This window comes from Eulemur rufifrons, chromosome 1 (assembly GCF_041146395.1).
Source record: "Eulemur rufifrons isolate Redbay chromosome 1, OSU_ERuf_1, whole genome shotgun sequence".
Classification (NCBI taxonomy): domain Eukaryota; kingdom Metazoa; phylum Chordata; class Mammalia; order Primates; family Lemuridae; genus Eulemur; species Eulemur rufifrons.
This window is the reverse complement of record NC_090983.1, coordinates 34794353-34817363: the sequence shown is the minus strand read 5'-3', so window position 1 is coordinate 34817363 and position 23011 is coordinate 34794353. Positions and strand designations below refer to the sequence as shown.

Sequence of the window (23011 nt, the reverse complement as noted above, 5' to 3'; positions counted from 1 at the left end):
TGTAGTTCATAACAAACAGCATCCTCAGGTGTTTGCTGTAAGCATTTATAATGTCAATGATCATTTCTCATAACATCTCATTTTAATCAAATCATACATTTCAGATGTTTAAAATCCTCTGCATAATAGAAGCAAGTATAAGACTATATCTATTTACACCCTGGAGTATTAATTACCTAAGTTTCTTCTCTGGCACAAAGTGGGCCATTTTCAGACTCCATGCTTCATAAAGAAGTACATATGATTTGAATTTGTTAGGCTCTCGATACATGAATTTTATTTGCCTTCCCAAAAGTTATTATGTGTGAGTGAATGTGCGAAAGCATATACATAATTCACAGATATTTCATAGAATTCCATGCTGTGCAAAATCCGAGCCTGTCAGCAATTAACCACCGCTCTCTCTTTCCATGATAGCTTCTTTCTATTTATTGGTGTTTTTGTTCAGTCTTCCCTCTGTTTATTTTCCTTTCCCTACATGGAGATTTCCAACCCAGTGTATATAATAGCTGGCATCCATCAAGAGATGCAATTTGCCCATCTTCCGGGCAGTGTCACGTAGAGGAGAACTGCTTGTAATTGCCTCTCTCATCATTTACCAAAAAAATTCTGAAAAGCAATTGCATCAGTGACGACCTTGATGCTCATGAAAAGGCAGAAGCAGTTGGGGGATGGGAGAGAAGCTTTTCTATTTATGCTATTATTTATGTTGTTCCCTCTTAAGACGAGAGAAACGTACAGTTTTTTAAAAAACGTATAACATGTTTTAAAAGTGCCTTACGAAATGGAACTTGAAGTTAACGTGATTTTACCTAACTATTTCATTTGTTTGGGGAAGTTATGGCAAAAACATATGATTAAATATCTCTGGATATTTGGAAGAGGAAAGTAGATGAATATCTTCTAGGATGATTTTAAGTTTCTGAAAGAATGTGCCTAGAATCAGGGACTGGATTTCTCAAGGTTTCTTTGAGCCTTCCTCATTCTTTAAATATAGATACACACATATACATGCATATACACACATAAATCTGTACATATATATGTATATATATAATGCAGTCTATAAAGATACATAAAATACATATCTTTACATAAAATAATTATAAGCAAATGAATTAGGGAAAATAGCATCAAAGGCTATAGGAAACCAATTGAGAAAAACAAAAAGTATAAGTGATAGTATAACAGCAACAATATCATAATATATTCTAGAAACTTCATTATCAATATTTCTGATCAACCTTGCCACTTAACACCCCTGTGTTTAGATAATTCATCACACTTAACATTAGCTAATTATTTGATCTTTTTCACTGCTACGTATAAACCTGAGAAGAGAGAACTACTCTAATTTAATAGGTCTAGTAAAAATTCTGTTTGATACCTATTTTTTATTCCATAGTTAATAAAAAGTCACCACCTCAGTGTAGGAGTTGAAAACATTAGTGTAGACTTAAGTATTATTGGCATTTGAACTTGAGTGTGAAACTACTGTTCAAATAGTAAAACTAAGTATCAAATCAAGATTGGAAAAAAAAAGAAAAGCAGAATTTAGCATTTCTGAATCACTTCAGAAATGATTCATGCATTTCAAAATAAAATTGCACCTTTATTGTTCTAAGACTGCTTATAAAGGAAAGATTATAAAACCGTTAGGAGAAAAGTTAGGACTTAGCTGTCGTAGTCAAATGAGAAGCATCACTATTATTTCATCAGGTATACATTCAAGGAAGATGAAGAATAAAGATGCTAAATCACACTAAAGTTAACAATGCATAAGTTACAGGAGAGAGGGGAACAATTCCAGGTAATTGCTCCATTTATTTGACCAGTCATTAAATTAATAGTGCACATTTGTATTAGCTATTTCTAATTTAGCTGTTAGCTGGCCTCTCCTACCCAGTTATTTCAGGATAAATAAGGTCTGGAGGACTGTCTTGTAGAGAGCTATCAGAAGTGAAGAATGGGCCTTTGCATCCTTAGAAAATTGGTTTGTTCAAGCTTTCCTGTTGGTATCAGGGAGCCACAGCTGCCCTTTCTACATCCAGTCTTTTCTAGAGCCTTCCCTGTAGGTCATGTGGTAAACAACACTGTGATTAAGGTGATAGGGTTCAAGTCCTAGTTTTGCCACTTGGTACTTATTTGATCTTTGGCAAGTACATAATGGTTCCCTCATCAGGAAAATAAGACAATTACGGCATTTGTATCATAGAGCAACTGGAAGGACCCACTGAGATAAGGCACACAAAGTGCCAAAGAGTGTCTGAGCACATGGTAAGCCTTAACCGCATATGTCAGTATTACCATTTGCCCTTGCAATTATTATTAGCTTAACTGCTAATCAGTAGTCTGTGAGTTTTGAAATTGTAATCATGTTGTGCTTCCTTAAAATCAAGTGTGTAATTACCTAAATGCCAAGAATGAACTGTGACCAGCTAACAATTCTGTTATCTTTCTATCCTTTACAATAGTTACCTCACGACTCTCCTAGGGAAGTGGGATTGGTTTAGTTTTGCTCACTGAGTGGGTGAGACAAATTTAGAATAGGATGATTTTATGATTCCTACCTACATGAAAAATCAATTTCTTGTGAATTTTATCTATGCCATTCTAAGTATTTACGATGCACCCCTAAGTTAGAGGCATTTGGGTGTAACTGAGAACCATGAGAACTGTTCCTTGCTATTTGCAACCTACAGACATTTTCACTGGGTCCTTCTGAATCAAGTCCTAGCACTCCAACGTGCCTTGAAAAGCCCCTTCTGGATTTGGCTGTTACCTAACCTATGCATATTCTGGAATCTCAGCGAACTTCTTTGCATTCCTTCTAAGAGCCAGGCTCTGTCCTGCCTGTGGGTTTTGGCTCATGCTGGTTCCTCCACCTGAAACTCTCTTCTCTTTCTCCACTGCTTCTCATTGTGCTTCACAAACGAGTCAGTGCATCCCGGGCGGTCTCTAGAAATCTTTGGGATCTCAAGCTGTTCTCCATAAGAATTTTTAAGTTGTCTTTTCCTTGTGGTGATGATCTAAAATAATTGGTATCAAAGCATTTGGGGGTTCATCTGAATGATCACTTTATCACCACATACCTCTGCCAAATTCCAGTGCCCACGTTTGTACTTAGGCTCACAGGGGGGCTCGTGTGACATTGGCATGGGCCACTGAGAAAGGAATAAAGATGCTCAATAGACAAATGATATGCCTGGACCTGGGAAGGGCCAGTGACAATGCAGCCCCTGAGCCTTCCGTGTGAATGGAGTTTGGCAGTATCTGAGTAAGGGCTTCTGTGCTGTGGAATGAGTTTGCTGTTCCACAACTTTAAGCCACTGAAAACTTCCATTCTTGCAGCATATATTGAACTCTAAAGGGTCAGCACCTTAGCTACCAGGACTGTAACCCTACACAAATTGTGATTTAATGTCGGCAAAATGTGAACTATCCCATTATCTGATACGTAGAAAGGCAGCAAGCCCTGTGCTCAGGAGCCGAGATCCAGAGAACCAGTCAGCCAAAGACCGAGTCCCATTTCCACCCCGCACTAGCTCTGTGACTGTGGGCAGGTGACTGAACCTCTCTGTGCCTCAGTTACTTCACCTGTAAGATGGGGATAATCATAGCACTTACCCCATGAGGTTGCCATGACAGTTAATGTAACCCCTCAGTGCAGCGCCTGGCATAGGTAAGTACTCGGCGTTTGCTACTATTAAGCTGTGCAGTTAACATGAATGGTGTTGGCTTCTGTTTGCAAGTATTTTGTAATTTTTTTAATTATTGACATATTAGTGTCAAAAGTCTGAGTTTATATAGTCTTATGTTTATATATATTCAAGTTAACATTATAATAGAAATACATCTATACTGAAGATCTAAAAGATTCTCACTGCTATGAATTGACTACTGCTCATCCTTTAGTCTTGGTTAGCCACTGCTTCTTCCCCAAAGGCCCCCCTGGCCTTGCCAGACAGGGTTCCAGGTCCCAGATATGTTTTCCCACATCCCAGTGGCAACCAGCAATTGCTCTGGCATCACACTTAGCATGCGTGGTTTTAATCCCTTGTTTAAATCTTGCCCTCAACGGATTATAAATTCCTTGAGGGCAGGGACCTCTATAATCCCAGAACCTAGCATAATAGGTAACACTTAGCAGGCCCTCGACAAATATTTAATGAATGAATTAATGTCAGAGCCAGTTATCTGCATAACTACAATAGCCCTAATTCTGTTGCAGTTGAGGCAGAAAAAGAACTGAGAGCATAACTGATAAGGTGGAAGGCAAATTAAAATCCGAGAGACAAGTGCCCCAAACCTATCAAAGCTCAAGATGAAAAATCAAAGGGCTTTGATACCACATAAAGTTGCATGAGCACTGATTTAAGTTGCAGGAAGTGCTCCGACTTAAAGTTCAGACAAGCAAAGAGAATAACAAAGAACATTCTAACCAAGGGCTTACAGTAGATTCAAGTAAATTCATAAGAAAGTAATGATAAAACTTGTTATGTAGAGATCTTTTAAAATACATTTCCTATGTCTTTTATGAATGAAGATGAGTTATTTTTCATAAATGCTATTTGTTTGTTTACTTATTTATAGAAGGAAAAGCCTATTTCTCTCCTTTTAATAAACCTATCAGGAACTCAGAGAATAGTGATTTTTCTGAGGTGCTTTTGGCAAATTTAACCTTTTCTAATTTCTGTCCTTTTCATTTTGATAGTTTCCCCCAAGGTGGTTTCCCTTCTTGCATACACACAAACACACAAGCATGCACACGCAAACACACACACACACACACACACACACACGCACACCCGTCACTGCCTTAATGAACCATTGTCACTGAAGGTAGCAAGTCTTATCCCCAGATATGTTGTGACAAAAGAAAGCACATGTGGCTTGAGGCTGGGACAATGTTTCCCTCTTCTGTGCCCCCAGGACACAGCACAGCCAAAGGGAAGGAAAGTCTACTTGAATAACAGTGCCATTGCTAAGGCACTTTTGCTACAGGATGTGTGTTTGCATAAATTGAAGGCCAAACAATTACAAGGAAATAAACTTCAAGCATATTAAATTAAATGGATTTTGGGTGGAAATTTTAAGTACATATTGGGCCCAGTTTATTTTTATCCCTAAGATGGATTCTGGTTTGGAAGAAAATCAGAAATTCATGATAGTTTGGCTAAAATTCCTCAAGTAACCCAGAGTTGAAAGAAAAATACCACTGAAAATATTAACATAGCACAGGTAAAGTTGCTTTGTGCCTAGATATTTTACTTCTGCTTAACTAACACTGAGCATTTATGGTCTCTGGCTTTGGGCAGCCATGGTCTGGTTGGGAACTCCAGAACCTGGTTAAGAGCCTCCTGAGTCTTAGTGTAGAGCTTTCCCCACAAAACTGAACTGCTCCTTTTAACTTGCAACATCCCAATCAAAAAGTTCCTTTGGCTTAAAGCAGATTCCTTTCTCTTCTGGAAAGGGACACCCACTGCTAATAGTCAGCATTCCCCTCCCCTGTCCGCCCTCAGCCTCAACCTTCCTCAAGACCTCATTTTTTCTTCTCTGGATGTTTGCAAGAAGCTGCCAAGTGTTTCTAGTCTGGACTGCTTCCGCCACGTCTGGACGGCCTCCGCCATGTCTGGACGGCCTCGGACATGTCTGGACTGCTATCAGAGCGATCTTTCTCACACACAAATGGGATCATTAGACACAACCTACTCTGCACCCACTTAGAATTCTTTAACAGCTTCCGAATGCCTCGGAATGGAATCCAATTCCTTAGCAGGACTTGCGAGGTCCTTGGAGATGTGGCTCTTCCTGCCTTTCCGCCTCATTTCCTTCCACTCCTCCCGCCCCCAACATATCAGATGACCCAGCTTTAGAAATCTGCTTTCAACACGTTCACGTTTGTGTCTTTATAAAGATGGTTCCCTCTTCTTGGAATGTCCTTCCTTACTTCTCCCTCTTTTTCTACCTCACGCTTCTGTCTACAAACTCCTATGCAGTCTTCCTATTGCTAAGATGTCACCTCTTTGGGGGGACCCTCACTCTGTTCCTACAGTCTGGTCCAAACCTCCTTTGTAAAAAACCTCACAACACTGCAGCCATTTGCTCTTGTCCTTATCTCAACCACTAGACTGGAAGCTCAGGAGGTTGCTGGAACCCAGGCCAACTTAATGTTGAACTGATGAAGGTAAACCATTATATACTACCAAGCTACCAGGGCATGTCATATAATACACTTCAAGCCCAGAACACCTGGCCCTCTGTGCATTTGGTTTCGTGATTCCAAGACAGCTTCCCTGGACCATTTAAATTTTGGCTCCTTCTCAAGCAAGATTTTCAATTCTGTTGTACATTTTACAAACAAAACAGAATTCCTAATATACACTGCCCTCCTATTGCCCTTCTCCTAAAAATTCAGTTATCATTACCCCACAGTCTCTGTCATTAAGGCCAAACTCTTTATTCGGGCATTTAAGACCCTCTTTAATTTGGTTCTACTACATATTAGTAAATAATAAAATAATTACCATGTATTGATAGCTTACTATGTGCCAGGCACTGTTCAAAGAGCTTTTATTAACAACATAGATTATCTTTTTAACAACCTTAGCAGAAATATTTATACAACTCATATTCATACAGATCTTACCATATATTAGAGAACTTTAATAGTAACTAAGACATTTAATCCTCACAACAAACCTATAGGTAGATGTTATTATCACTCCCAGTTTTCAAATGAGGAAACCAAAGCAACAGGCTCAAAGTCACACAGCTGACAAGTGAGGCAGCTTGGACTGGAGCCCAGGACGTGCCCACCCAAGCTGGCCCCCAGCCATCTACACGATGCCACCCCTGAGCAGAGCACAGCATCATCACACACGTGCCCTCCACTCTGCCAGGCCAAACTCGCCCCCAGTTGTAGTCTTCTCCTCTTTTGTTCCTGCTTTCTTCCCTGGTGGGGAGGGCTGCCACCCTCTGTGTTATACAGATATTAACAATTCTTGTCCTCCAAAGCCTACCTAGAACTCATCTTTTTCCTGAAGCCTTTTCAGAAAACTAGCCACCTTTGAGCTTTCTCCTGCCTCTCTATATTCTACGGAATATATTGTCTACTCCAAACGTTTTGCCACTTAAGTCCTGTTTCATTTAGAACTTTATGATATACTATCTTTTATGGTTCTTTGTCCTAAGTGGGCCTCAGGCCCCCAACAAAATATAAGCTCCTTGAAGATACCAACTAGCTAACTTACCTATTCTGAAATCCCCCATAGCACCCAGCATTGTGACAGCCTCATATAGATGCTTTATGTATTTTTGCTGAAGCGTAAAATGAAGTCAGGTTTCCCCTTCCCTATGCAGCAGATTTACTCAATTGTACTCTATATGATCACATCACTGAAACCAGGCAAGCACTCTAAATAAATTCTGAATTTGCCCAATTATGTTTTATTTTTCCTGTTTAACTAACATTAAGCATTGGAAAGAATAGAAAAATATTAGGAGAGTTAGGAATAAAGTTCAAGTCTCCTTAATTAAAACCACCAGAAAAGGCCACATTTGGATGTAGCTGAAAAATAAAATCAGTGCTTCCTTGCGTCTATCATTAAACATCACTTAATTTATTTCAAATTTAATGTGTGTTTGGTATAATGGAACAGATCCACCCTAACCTGGATAAATGGGAACTATCTACTGCGTGGCAGAATCCCTTTGGCAGTATTCCCACATGTGCCAATTATTCCACCGTATTTCTGCAGTAACCTACTTGGCTGTGTCAGCTCCGCTGGTTATTAAGGTGTTAATCAAAAGCTCATGACCGTATCTTGCAGCCACATGGAGAGGAGTGTTGCCATCCTTATCCACACAGTCAATTTCACCTCCTGAAAGAGATATTTTAATAAGTATAACACAAAGATTCAGGTTGATTCAGATACTACATTCTATGCTAATCCCTCACGTCGACCAAATGTTGATTCTTTTCTACTCCAGTGTGCATCTCTGCTCTGAAGTATAAGACTGTTCGTTAAGGGGACCAGTCACCATAATAGCAGTAGTATTACATCTGCATAGAGAGAAGTCTATTAGAAATGCTTTTGAAAAACCTTTCTGCATTGTCTTATTTAAGGATCTAAAATCTTACAACTAGATTCCTGCTCTGAATGAACAGTGTCATCAAATTCCATAAAATATCATTCTGAAGGCATATTCAATTTTACCTCCTGAATTAAGAACCTGTATAAACCTCATGCTAAGCACAAGAACCAAAAGGCATAGAGAGTTCAAGAAAATATTTTATGTAGTTTGATTATCTAGCTTAAAATGTGAGTAAAATGGTAAAAGCATGAACTATAAACTGAAAATGCCTCCATTTATAAAAACTATGACATTAATCATTTATGGTCATTTTAATAATACAGTATTTTCATCCTGTTTTATTTTGCCTTCTTTTCCCCCAACTTTTTATTTCACTACATTTCTCTCTTTGTCTCTTCTTTTCATGTGTGTGCATGTAGATATAATTGATCTATTTGTTTATTTATCTGGGGAACCATTTAAAAATAATATCATAACATTTCACCCCTAACCATGTTTTCTCCTAAGAACAAAGACATTCTCACACATAACCATGATTCCATCATCATATCCAAGAAATTTAACCCTGATAAAAAATTTTATGTACTATTAGGACATATTCCAATTTCTCCAATTGTCTCCAAAGTGTGCTTTATAGTTATTTTATTGTTGTTTTAATCCAGGATCCAGACTGTGACAGTATTTAGTTTTCATGTCTCTTTAGTTTCCATTAATCTAACGCAATCCTCTTGGCTTTTATTTATTTATTTTTTGAAATTTCTCATGTCATTGACATTTTTGGAGGCCAAGCCAGGAGACACTTAGGATGTCCTGCCTTCTGGAATTGTCTGATGAGTTCTTCATTATTAGACTCAGGCTAAACATTTCAGCAAGAATACCCAGAGCCGATACATACTTCCCCCTGCATCTCCACAGCACACACATAGTTATGCCATTATCCCGACACGCAAAATTTGATTGCTTGCAATGGGTACAAAGTTTCAGTTTGAGCACAGAAAAAGTTCTGGAAATGGATGGTGGTAAAGGTTGTACAACAGTGCAAATGTATGGAATGCCAATGAACTGCACACTTAAAAATGGTTAAAACAGGAATTTTTATGTTTTGTATATTTTACCACAATTTAAAAAAAAGGTTTGATTACTGGGTTAAGGTGGTGCTTTAGAGAATTACTTAGCAAGTCCCCAATTACTAGGCACTGAGGCTATTCCCAACTTGTTGTGTAAAGAAAAACACAGGAATAAACATATTTACAAATAATCTTTATGTTTCATATGATTTCTTTCAGCAACATTTTTAGAAGTAGAACTATTGGATCAAAAGTATGAACCTTTTTAAGGCCCCTCCTAGACACCAGCAAACAGCTTTTGAGAAAAGCTGCGCCCATGTGCATTCCCATTAGCGGTACACTCAGGCACTATGCCAAAAAGGAGCCATTGAGAGTAAAATATATAATATGTATATATCTATATAAAAATACAGATAATTACTGTCTATGTATGCTTTTGTTGTTGTTTAAAATATATTTCAGGAAAACATTGTAACACTTAGTGGAAAAATAAAAGAGAGACTGTGTATTTGTTGTTTGGAATATGTTTTCTATTAAAGTAGGCCCTCTTTACAAGTGAATTTCTGTTTTATAATCACTCCACAAACCTTTCCCTTTTCACTTGAAAATCTTTAAAACTTGCTTGGAATGTAAGTTAAATATCTTGGCTGGGCATGCCAGTTCACGCCTGTAATCCCAGCACTTTGGGAGGCCAAGGCAGAAGGATCACTTGAGACCAGTCTGGGCAATGTAGTGAAACCCTGTCTCTACAAAAAATGTAAAAACTTAGCCAGGCGTGGTGGCGTGAACCTGTAGTCCCAGCTACTTGGGAGGCTGAGATGGGTCCCGGAGTTCAAGGCTGCAGTGAGCTATGATCACATCACTGCACTCCAGCCTGGGCAACAGAGCAAGACCCTGTCTCTAAAAAAAAAATAGAAATTAAAACTTCAAAAAATCTTTACTATTCATTTCAAGGTTGTAAATTAATGTTGGTAATTGATCATTGATAATTAGTGAGAAAAATAAACATTTGTGAATTGAGAAGTATGCAGGGTATGGCAGAAGGGAAAATTAATCAGCATTATCTAAGCATTCATCTGAGATGAGTTTTTCATTACACAAACAAGAATGGTCATCTTATTAGGTTGCCTTGGAAGGATCATGAGCCAAAGGGTCAAAAATCCCACATTGAGTCATCCTAACCTAGAACTTGACTCTTCCTTTCCAAACTCTATTTATTTTTAAAGCTTCTTGAAGAAAACATTATTTTTGAACTTGTTTAACCTGCTGGAACGCATCCGAGGCAGCTGCCTCGTGCAAATGGCCGCATCAACAGCCTCCTGATACCAGATTGTGTCTTTCAGCTCCTTTCTCTCTCTCACTGTGACAGTGCAGCTTCAGACAACAAAAACATGATTTGACAGCAGAGGTAGTCTTTGCTTACCAAATAAAAAAGAAAAGGGCATTTTCTAAGTGATTATCTTACAAAGCCGAATGATTCTGGAATGACAAAGCTACTGTGAAGAACTAGTAACCCTGACTGGAGAGCACTCAGGGAAGCAGAGAAATACTATACAAAGTCCAAACACCAAAGCAATTTAACCAAACAAATAAATAAATACAAAGCACACTCTTCAGTAGCAAGTTCGCTTGGGTCTGGGAGCTGAGAGATGCTCCCTCGCGGTGCGGCGTTCCAGCTCCCAGAGGACAGGGACTGCTGCTGTGCCCCGCTGGGGGACACAAGGTCCCAGGGGCATGAGCTTCTGGACAGGGCCAGTCCTGGCAGCAGCCCAGGATTTTTCCAGAAGGAAGCCAACGAACAGGAAGCAAAGAAAAGAACTTCTTATTCTTCTCCCCAAGGGCATTTCAAAAAATGCCAAATGGAAGAATTCACAGCTCTCATATGTGTAATGAATGCAAAGAACTGTCAACTGAGAGAAAAGAATGTCAACTCATCCTTTTACAGGGACACCTCTATTTCAAATATAAGTGACTCTTAGAGTAAATAGAATTCAAGTTAAAAAAAATTTTTTTAACATCATTGGTCTTCCAGAGATCATGTTTATAAGCACAGTTCAGTCTCCAATGTTAGACTGCCTGTGTTCCATCCCTGTTCCTCAACATACTAGCCATGTATCCTGACACAAGTGACAACGTCTCTGCCTCAGCTTCCCCGTCTTTGAAATGGAGATAATAATAGTACCTCTTTCTCATAGGGTAGTTGAAAAGATTTATATGGGGTGTTTACCTAAGTGCCTGGCACAGTGTGAACACTCAACCAATGTTAGCCTTATTCATTATACATAATAGGCTCTATGATATAGGTGCTATATCGTCATCAATCCAATCCCACTCAACCCACAAGCAAGATGCCAGGCCAGACAAGAATGAGACAGGCTCTGGAACAAAGATCCCTTGATCACTGAGGATAAGGGATGAGGTCTCTTTTAGGTCTTGCCCCAACTCAAAAGTCTAGCAAGAATGTCCAGGGAGGGGATGGAAGTCTTCTAGCCCATAGGATGGCTCTTGCAGAGGTCAAACCAACCAGTAACCCCCTGGGATTGTTGTAAGCTTGCTACCAGGACAAGGGAGATGTGCCATGGCCTTGATACACAGGAGAGGGCCACTGTGGTCTGGCACACAGGAACAAACCTGGGAAAGGCAGTGCTGACAAGGTGAAAAAATCATTCTCTCTCCAACCTTGTCCCTGGTGCTTGGGATCACTTTAAAAGGGAACAAAGCTTCCTATGCCACTGAGCTAGGTAAGGCCCAGTGATTAAATTTACACTTTTAAAAAAAAGTTTTATTTCTTTGTTTTAAAAATTTTGTTTGTTTTTAAGGGGGTAGACATTGTTTCTGAAAAACAGTTGAGAAATACAGCAGGATAAGAAAAGTGCTCCAAAGAGAGAAACTTGGGTCACTCCCGCTCCCCTTTATTCCTATCCAGCAAAAATAAAACAAAGTGGCCTTTTCAGTAGAATGAATGTCAAAGGCAGGGCATATAATTCAAATTAGAAATAATGGGTGCTTTGCAGTTAATTTCCATTTTACCTTCCTTGGCTCGCTGGAAACTTGTTAGGATTTCTTTTCTCCTACAACTTCACTGAAGTACTTATAAATTTCCTTTGTTTTGCAGCAGATATTTTGCTTCCTAAGCATAATTTCACTGGCTGGTCTTCCATCCAAATGTCAAATGATGACTTTGTTTTATAACTTGAGTGCCTAAGATATAACTCAGTGCCACTGACAATTCAAGTGTATGTCGTCCAAAAGTCTTATAGATGAGAAAAATATAGGTCCAAGGAAATTGACTAATATAAGAATTTTGAGAAGTAGAAATGTGGGTCGACTAAAAATAGTTTAGGAACTGCTAGATAGACCTGGAATGTCAGCTTAAGATCTGGACTAAACCTATTTTTTTTTTTAATCATCCCTAAGATTTGCTGAGATAACAGAAGTTGTGTTTTCAAAGTCAACTCACTCACAGATGCCAGCCATGACCCCCTATTAGGAGCATGAACCATGATGTGAGGTGACACTCCTTAGTACTTTGGCTTTAGCGACAACCCGATGGTTCAAGTATACATTTGTTGTGGGCCTGGAAAAGTACTATATTATGTGACTTTCCAAGGTCTCTGTCAAGCCTGTGATTTTATGATCCTTTAAGTCATGTACTTACCTGCTTTTCCTCTGAGTCATCTCATTGTTCCTACCTTTGCCCAAGTAGCTTAATGAGCTTCAACTTAGAGAACTATGGTGAATTCTAAAAATCTAAAAATAATTCAGATTTGTTGCTAGAAAATGTTTGCTACTTATCTTTATTAATTTCAAAGTGAACAGTAACAGAATCTTGATCCTATTTAAGTGTATAACTTCCCAATTTCAAAGCTGACATGTTCTTTGCCTGCCTGGGAATTGAAGAGGTTTTAGCAAAGTACATCAAAGTATTATGTAAATCCATGCTTACCAAAACTCTAAAACAGAGCATCAAAGTTCACATTCAGATGACTGACGGCCAAACTCAGACCAAGAAACTATTCACATACAGACACTACTGAAGCATCTCTCTTACCATTCTGAATGAGGGTCTGTGACCGTGTGAACCTTCCATGGACAGCTGTCATGTGCAGTGGACTTTTGCCATCTTTACTCTAAAAAGATGAGGGTGAGAGAAACAATGGAGGTACTCAGGAGCCAGTGACATCAGTCTGAAACACCCCTATGGACACTGCTGACAATGCCCAGAAAACAACAATGCAAGTTTTTGTTGTTTATTTTTTTTTTTTTACAAAAAAGTATGATCTACAAGAGGCAAACATAATTTTGAAAGAAAAAGATAAAATGTATATGATCTCTTGAGTTACTGCATAACATCACAATTTAAAGAAGATTAAAGAAACAACCACCTAAAATATTTTTTTTCTCCTGTTATCTATTGATGAAGGAGATTTACTCCATGATATTTTTTTCCAATTTTGCCTAGAGTGCACACACAAAAGAAGACAAATGATGTTTTAACTTACTAAATTGCTGTAAATCACTGCAACTCTCAAAACTAACCTGGAACCCTCCACCATTCCCTACATTCTAGTTCCATTAAAAAAAACCACTTTTGATTGTTCCAAAAGAGAAACTCATCAGAATCACAAGATTAAGGCATGCAACTGTTTAGCAAATTCCCATTTGAATGATTAGCTGGAAATGTGTGCTGAATTCATAAAACTCTTTTTGTCCATGATATAAATTATGGAACTTCCTGACACAGATTAAGCCAAAACATAGAATATATACAGAATCTATATACTGGTCACCATTATACCAAATACCAAAGTCCTATATATCTAATTAAGGAAGTTATTTACAGAATTCCTTCTGAAAATAGACCCCAAAGAAAATATTTCTATTACCTTAGACCAAAAGTATTCCTAATAGAGTTAATATGTTTTCATTCAAATATTATTTAAAAAATCTATGTAACTCTGTTATTTTTCTAAGTTTCAGGAGAAACATTTCTTAGTCTGAGGTTAAATATGAGGTTTCAAAAATGCATGTTCATTTTTGTGATGAAATCCAAATACCTGTACTTTAAAATGAATTTTTGGTTTAAAAACTCCACATTGGAAGACAATCATTTAAATAAGTATTTCTTAGAATGGACCAAGGATTGCCTACATCTGAATCTCCCAGGGTTCTTGATAAAAATATGAATTCTGTGCCCTAATCCAGACCCACTGAATTGGGGTTGGGGTAAGAGGGTCCCCATTTCTAACATTCACAGCATACAAAGTTTAAGAGCCACTGCTTTAGACTGTGGGCTAAAATAGCTTCTAAAACTATAACGTTTTAACACAAGAATTTTATTATCCTGTAAGTCTATTTCTTAGAAAGAAGGAAAGGAGTAACACATTTTGTGCTAAGGAAAAAGTCACAGAGGTAACTTTATCTTGATTGAAAAAAAAAATCATTATGGTCAAAGGTTCTCAGGTAGATGGTGGGGGGGGGTGGGGAAGAAATAACAGGATCTTCTCTCCATCTTATATGACTATAACCTAAATCAAAAAAGACCGAGAAAGGAGAATGAAAGTAAGCTTGAAGCTTACCGGAGATAATATTTTTAGAGGAAAACGAGAAGCAATCCAGAGAATAAGAACACAGCACTACCACTAAGCCTGAGACACACAGCGGAGGAGAGCTCCTAGAAGTTATCTGATTCCAGAGCTTTGTCTTGGCTGTCAGAACTGCAGACAGTTCCAAGGATTGAAAAGCTTGGGAACTACTTTGGAATAAGGATTTAAAACATACCCTTCCAATAAAAAAAGTGATGACAGTCCAAGACTGTTAAGGAGAGAGAAGGCAGAAATTGCAGAGCTGACATTAACTTGTCCCTAGGTGGTGCTATTTCTTTAAATTTTGCTCCAATATTTTTTCTTAAATTTAATATGAAACTATAAGTAATTATTATTTCATTAAATCTATATAAAGCTATACATACTTCACTGTTTAGGAGATGTATTCATAAATATTTAGCAAAGCACTTTTCTACCACACCTGGAAAAGAGCTTAAATGTTTAACCAAGGAGCAACCACCAACTTGGTGGTAGCTGTCTAAATTATAAGCCAAGAGCCAAAGCAACCAGTTTCTACAGTGTGAAGTTTGAAATGCCGGTCCCATTCTAGGGAAAGCAAACACCACACCCTTCTTCGTGGGAGTGCTTGTATCCCTGGTAAAGGGACAAATAAACAGAGATGACCAAAGTTAGGTAAAATGCAATGGACAGCTTTACAGTCAGCGGTGATGTTTGCTTCAGATCTGTCCTTGCAGATCTTTGCCTGGGTTCATCTGCTATTGAGTCCAGGCCATAGCTGATTTTTTTTTTTTTTTTTTCTCATAGAGATATAGGAGACAGAGGTGGGGAAGATGGAGACAGGAAGCATTAAGAATATCACGGCAGCCACTTTTGGGCAGCTTTGTTCAAATGGCCTGGGTACAAAGGGAGCTCATTATTTCAAAAAGCCATTAAAAACCAATGAAGCTCAAAAGGATAATACTTTTTATTTAGCCTTTAAAAGTTAGAACTCAGAATATTCAGTTTGAGACTATGGAATCTTACTGAGTTTCATCATCTCTCTGAGAAATTTTTCATGCAGGGGAACTGGCTGTTACTGCTGTTCCTAAAACTTCAGACAAAGATAATACATTCCTCGCATTCTCAAAGCAGAGGATATGTTCAATTCTTCCATTTATTCAAAGATTTTATAAAAATTTTTCTTAATTTCTAGTCTCCTTCCAATTTTTCTAGATACATTTTCCCATCAGATTTAGGGCTTTGAAAATTTGGAGAACTCATTTAATCAAGCAAGAAGCCCTTCTATTGATCTAGGCATGGTCAAGCCCTAAGGCATAAAGGAAAACTAATGAGGATCAAGAATATTTTATGACAAATAATAATATTCTTTCAGGGTAGGACTCAACATTGCCCAAGGAACATTAATCCTTAAACTAAATGTTTCAATTTTCTTGACCACATTCTTCTCGGAAATCTATTCATTCTTTTCTTCCATTCCTAATGCCTTCTGTCCTCATCCTCCAACATCCCACAAACCTTCCCTAAACTTATAGATGTTGTCACTCCCCAGGGTCTTGAGAGCATCCTGTGGTGTGGTGCCCCCTGGAGCCACACAACTCAGTGGCTGTACTGGGGGGAAATAAAGCCTCTATGGGATAACACTAAGGCCAGCTCAGGGCAGGGTGGAGTAGAATATAGTCAGAAACCCAGTAACCCTTCCTAATTCAATGAGAGAGGCACATCTAAAACACTGGTTTGAAAAAAGCCATACATAGTCCAAGTTGTTTTGTTCTGTTTATAACAGTTGTGAGGGCCAAAGAGGGTCCATGGTCGGCTTGGACATTCCCCACTTCCTCTTCAAAAATCCAAGTGTCATATCCCTATGTCCCTATCACTACCTACTCTTGCCTATTTCAGTTTTCATCTTCTGCAATGCAACCCATTCTGTAATTTGGTCCTGGCAAATATAAAGAAGGGAACTGGTCCATATTAGCATTCATGTGATGGGCTTCAGCTCCAGTCTCCTAGGGCTAAATGATCCAAGGGCCCATGAACAGAAAAGAATTGAGACCATGAGTAAGCTAAACGTTAGTGACCAGGAGTTAGGCAACCTGGCAATGGCAGCTTCTGAGTCCATTTTCCTAAGTCATATCCAGCATGGCTATGGGTATAGTTCCTTCTTTAATGCTTACTTCAAAGGCTTACAAAAAGAGCCTGGAGATGCTACAGAAATTACAATGTGGTCTGTGAGGGAGAAGAAAAATTATTTTACACTTTATCATGCTCTTCATATTTGCAAATTGCAAGTAAAACTTCAATGGATTATTTTATAAAGTATCCTATCTTCATTATTTTGTCACAATTAAACTGATATTACAAAGTCAAAGACAGAGCTGTGGTCAATCTAAGCAAAATAAGGGACTACAAAATGAGTGCAGAACACACATCCCTCCTCCTCTTTCCATCCATCTTGTAATAGCTCATGAAGACATCACTTTTGGTGTCTTGTGAGAACAGTGGAAACAAAGTGAACATGTGGGTGGGTATCGGCTGCATTTCAATATGCTGTTTCCCTCAGCCTTTGGAAAATCTAAACAAATACAAATTGTCTTGCGATCTACAAATGCTTTCAAAATCCAAGGAGCAATGTGGTACAGAGAGATAACAACTTTAATTAGAAAGCTACCTCCAGAGTCAGACAGGATGGCTCTATGGAAATGTTTCATGATCAGTGCATCCAGAGTGCATGTGGAATAACTAAGGAGGATTCAGAGAGAATTAGGAAATCAGAGTACTTAGACAGAGTAGATGAGGGGAGACTGAAGAAGGAGGCTAGATTTGATTCAAAATCCTATTTATAAAAATTAGATAATACATAAACTCAAACCTCAGATTTCTAAAATGGCATTTTTCATGTTCTATTTATGATTAGCAGTCCGCAGGAAAAAATTTAAATATTAAAACTAAGTAACTATGCTTTTCAGGTCCATTTCGTGGGAGAGAAGAAGGCTGCATAAACCAGTGTACCACAGCAGCCGAAGTCCCTCACCCAACCCGAGCTGACCACTGGTCAGCTAACTCGAGGCAGCAGGCAGGTGTGCCAGAAAGCGGCCTTCCAGCCTGGGGTATCAGCAGGCCGAGAGCGTCAGTGGCACGTTTTATGGCGGTGATGACAAGCATCAGACAACCTTGTGAATTAGGTAAGTGGAGGCTGGTAAAGAGAGCTCCTTTATTTAACTTCAATAATTTTCCTTCCTTTGAAGGATTCACAGATGTCCCTCAGATACCAGGATGGTGGACAGAGATCCACAGTCCTGGGGACACTGATGGTTTGGGCACCTGTGTGCTTCCTGCCTCCTCACCACCACACTCTGCCACATCAACCCCACACGAAGACTCTCTCCCCACCCTGGACGACAGTTCCTTGGTCTGTTCAATGCCTCCGAAGACCTTCATCTTACCTCCTTCTAGGGACCTTGGATGGGCATCACTTACAAGATCTGGGACTCTGAAACTCTTCTTCTATTCTACTTTTCTATTTCTGCCTGCTTTCCACCTTCAGGAAAACACTACACTCTCTTAATTTCCTTTCTGTTCCCTCCAATGCTTTCTTTTTTCATTCCTTTCACTGGCTTTTCCTCCTCCTGATCCTAGGAGTAAAGGGCTACTAGAGTCCTCCCTCCCCTTCTCTGCTCATCATTCTTTTCTCCCAGTTTCAACCACCACCGTGACGTGAGAGGCAACCTAAATTTTCCCTTCTATTCTCTACCTCTCCCCCAAGCTAGAGTATCACATTTTCCACTACCGGGTTTCTCAGACTGCCAATACCAAAAGCTCAAAATCAGCTTCTCAAAAACTGAACTCATCAGTTTTACCTCCTAAGCTGACTCTTCCTCCTGACATCCCTCTTAATGAATATTACTAATAATATTCATTTATGGAGTGCTTACCATGTGGTAGACACTGTTCCACATGGTTTATGCAATCACTTTGTTTAATTCTTCCATGAAGTTTGTTTCATGAAGAAGATACTATTGTTTTCCTAATTTGCAGATAAACAAACTGAGACTCATAGAGAAGTGGTTCATGACTATATAAGTTACCAAAAGTCGAGGTTAGGATTGGAATCTAGACAGTCTAGCCCAGAATTGAACACTTAACTACCATGCTATTACTGCCTCTCTTTGCCAGATTTCAATCCTTACTCTGGACTTCAACTCCTCCATCTCTCATCCTGACAAGTCCTATAGATTTTCTTTCTGCAAAACCTCTCCCTTCAGTTGGCTCTTCCCATTCCCCTGTCCTCATTCCCTCTTATCTAGACCAGTTTTATTGACTTCCAGTTATCCTCTAATCATCTCCTCTCTACATCCATTACACCTGGATTTTCTTTTACCCAAAACGAAAATAGTTTTTTCTTTCTTTCAGACGTAAAAATAACACATGTCCATTGCATCACAATCAGAAGATAAAAACAAATATACAAAAAAGAAATTAAAAATCCAAATCACAATTTTGTCTCTCCATAGTAATAACTGTTGCTAACATGTTGGTAGCTAGATTTGATTCAATACTCCAGAGATTTTTCTCTTTGCATATACACAGACACATAACTTTTTAAAATTAAAAATGAGATCATGTTTCTTGCATTTTAATTTTTTCATTGATAACACTGGGTATTATTGGTCTTTTTGATATTTTTCAACCTTTAGGGCAAATGTATGTGTTCATATTAGTATTAGTTTGCATTTTTCTAATGACTAGTGATACTGAATAGTTTTTCATAGCTTTAATGGATTTTGTATTGTCTCTCTTGTGATCCGACTTTGTTCCATATTTTCTAGTAGTTATCAGATTTCTCAATGATTTGTATGAGCTCTTTATATACAAAGCATATTAACTCTTTTCTTATGTATATTGAAGAAAATTTTTCTAAGTTGTTTTTATTTCAATTTTGTTATAGAGTTTTTCATTGTTGCTGTTTTCTTATATAAAAGTTTTTAAAGATTTTTACATAGTCATATATATAAATTTTTTCTCCTATGTTTTCTGCCTTTGGTGTTCTATGGCCAGATCACTGTCCTAATGCTCAGGTCTGATCCTGTGACCTCTATGATTAGTGGCCCCCATAGCCTATAGAAGCCCAAACTCCTTGGGCAGTAGATAAGCTCTCTTATGTCACATTGCAGCTTATCTCTGGCCTCTTTCTTTTAGACAATTTATACTCTATTTAACACAATAAATTGTCATTCTGAGAATTTGTCCCATCTTTCACCACTATTAAAATTATGAGGAAAAAAATGTTAAAGATTTTAGTAGTGAATAAAGAAGGTCATTAAAATAGATTGATGTGATATTCTTGAAATTACACCTTGGAAATCGTATTTTTTAAAATCAGAGACAATACACTGGGATCTTGCTTCAGGATTCCTGTGTGGTGGGGAGAAGGGAAGCTAAGGATGAGTAAAAGGTCTCCTGGCATAGCTTAGGATATTCTGTTACAGTCTAAATACATTCAAGTGATGTAACCTGGGTCATGAATGCTGCATGCGTAGGTTCTCCTTGGTTAGCCATCACAGAGAACTGACTAGTCCCCTAAAGTTTACCCACAGCTTTTCCTGCCCCCTTTGCTCATGCTGTTCTCTTAATCTGGAATGCCCTCTTAGTTTATCCCTGACCCTCCTCGTCTCATCTGATATGAATCTTCCAAGTCTCAGCTCAAAACCAACCCTCATTTTTGATCCCCAAGCAAGAAGGAAGTTGATACTTGCTTCTTATAATTTGCAATGCTTCATTACTCTCTTGTTCCATTCATCACGTTCTCTGCCTCATGATTACTGGAGTGCACGTTGTTTCCCTTCTATACTATAAATTCCTTGAAGGCAGAGATCATATCTTACCTTGGAATACTCCTCTGGTACCAAATAGAGGGCACTAGGTAGTCGTCACGCTGAATAAAGGAATGATCATTAGGACCAAGTCAATGCTACATCTCTGAAGCCACTATCTAGGGTTTGCTTTAGGAAGGCATTTGAGAAACTCCTTGGAGGGCCAAGGTGGAGTTGAAACAGTCCTACTATCTCTAATTAGGCCTTCCTTTGAATTCTCAGCAGCTCTGCCTATCAACTCAACATTCACCTCAGTATTAGAATCTAGGCTGAGTCAATATCCTTGAGACCTGGTATTTGTCCTGCAACATTCACTAAGCTACCAAAGACACGTGGCTGGAGCCTCAATGCCTTCCAGCTGGTACCACCACTACTGGAGCAACAACACAGCTGTTATCTGTAGCATCTCAATCAGGATAAGGCTGTGTGAGTCCAGGTGCTCGGGGTTACAATTTACTAAAACATAGTATAATTTACAGCAGTTAATTTTGCTCAAACAGAGGCTCAACCCAAAGGTATTCAACGCGGAGAGAAACTAAGTAAGAGTGTCATACCTGAATGTTCACATCTGCCCCATTGTTTACTAACAATTCAAGACACAAAGCACCGTGAGTGGAGGCAGCAGCAAAATGCAGAGGGGTGAACCCATTGTTGTTGGGCTGGTTCACGTTAGCACCGTAGTCGATCAGCTCGTTGACCACAGAATCCTGCCCGTTGTAGCAGGCGATGTGAAGCGCCGTGTTTCCGTAGACGTTGATTTCGTCGATCTGCAGAAGAGTCCAACACAGGACAATTAAAATCTCCGGAGTCAATTTACACCATATTGCACAAAAAGCCTAATGGCTTTGTCAGAGAAAGGAAATATCCATCCGTCAACACAGTTATTCAGCTTCCTCTCGCCCCAGCGCTGTCATCCCGGGAACGCTGGTCGCCCTGCAGTAAAGATCAGCAAAAAGTGAATGTGACAAAAAGTGAACCAGAGAGGAAGAGTCAGAGGTTGCATCCTGTGGAGACGTATCTTTGGCTAGAGAAGGGAGAAGGGGTGAAAGAGATAGCTGCTTTCAAAACACCAGAAGAGAAGTGAATCAGGGGAGCAAGAAAAGAGCCCCAAACTCTAGGGTTGGGCACAGTGAACATACAGAGAGGGCAGGGGAGGGGGGCATGGAGCCTAAACACAGAAGTCAGGCTCAGAACCCACTCTGGGCTTTGCTCTGGGCTCTGACACCTCACCAGGCCACATTCACATTCTAGCAGCAAAGCAGCCGTGCCGTCCTGAGGTGCGTTTAGGCCATGGCTCCCTATTGCTTTCCCGGACCTGCCCCAGGTGCAGGGTTTCACCACCGTGTTGTCAGTATAGCTACTTGGTTTTCCTTCCCTCCGGGGACAGGATGTTCCAGCATCACCACTTGCTCCTGTTCTGCTCACTGAAGGAGAGCAGGGCAGGCTGACTTCTCCAGCTCAGCATGAGACGCTACAGCTGTTTGTCCCTGCCATTCATTCATTCATTTCAGCTGTGAGCCACGAAGTAAAAGGCAAGATTCTGAAGGTGGGATGAGGAGCCCTAGCCAGTTTTTTTTTTTAATGGCTGGTTAATCTGTATCACATAGAATACATATGTCTATGTATTTATCTATGTTGATATAGAAAGTTAGTGTGTTTCTGGTTTCCCACTACTTAGTCTATGCCCCCACAGCCTTCATTCATTGTCTATGTAAACTCAAAAAGGCAGGATGCTAGAAAATGTAAGATGCAAACAGGATTTAATTTCAGAACAACAGAAAACTCACAAATACACAAGCCATGCAGTGATACATTCATCACAGCTCACCTCCACCCCGAGATTCAGGAGATGTTTGACAACGTTGATCTGTCCGTTGGAGGCTGCGGCATGGAGAGGGGTGTAACCCTTCTTATCCTTACAGGTCACTTCCGCGCCGTGGTTAATAAGCAATGCCACAACATCCAGGTGGCCTTGACAAACAAAGCGGCAGAAAACATTGTTAACCTTTATAGGACAATTCAACGATCCATTTCACCTAGATTATCACTATTAGCTTTTATTGCCACCAGTAATTTGCTGAGTTATTTATAAAAAGCTGGTTTATGGCAAATATTCAAGAAATATTTACTGACTACTATATACAGGACATTATATAAATGCTGTGGGAAGAAAAAAAGATGATCCATAGGTGATCCTTCTCTTCAAGAAGATCTCACCAAGATATTAGTACCAAACCCTAAAAAAAGGGTATGTTAAAATGAAAGCAATGATTTTGAAAGCAATTGACATTCCTCACTGACAAGTCTAACAATGACACTTTGGTTTGGAAAAACTGATGAGAGGAAAAAAAAAATCAATTGATCAGAATGATCCTGGATTATTAAATCATATAAAATTGCTGCTGTTTAACTT

At 39.1% G+C, this 23011-nt stretch overlaps 1 protein-coding gene across 1 annotated transcript in view; it reads right to left on the bottom strand.

Annotated features, from left to right (window-relative positions):
* ANKRD44 (ankyrin repeat domain 44) overlaps positions 1–23011 on the bottom strand; it is a 277984-nt gene that overhangs the window by 81848 nt on the left and 173125 nt on the right. Inside the window, exons 7-10 of the mRNA XM_069468977.1 lie at positions 22427–22569; positions 21153–21365; positions 13216–13294; positions 7769–7883 (exon numbers count right to left, since the gene is read on the bottom strand). Of these exons, the coding sequence (XP_069325078.1) occupies positions 7769–7883; positions 13216–13294; positions 21153–21365; positions 22427–22569 (550 nt within the window). The remainder of the gene's footprint in view (positions 1–7768; positions 7884–13215; positions 13295–21152; positions 21366–22426; positions 22570–23011) is intronic.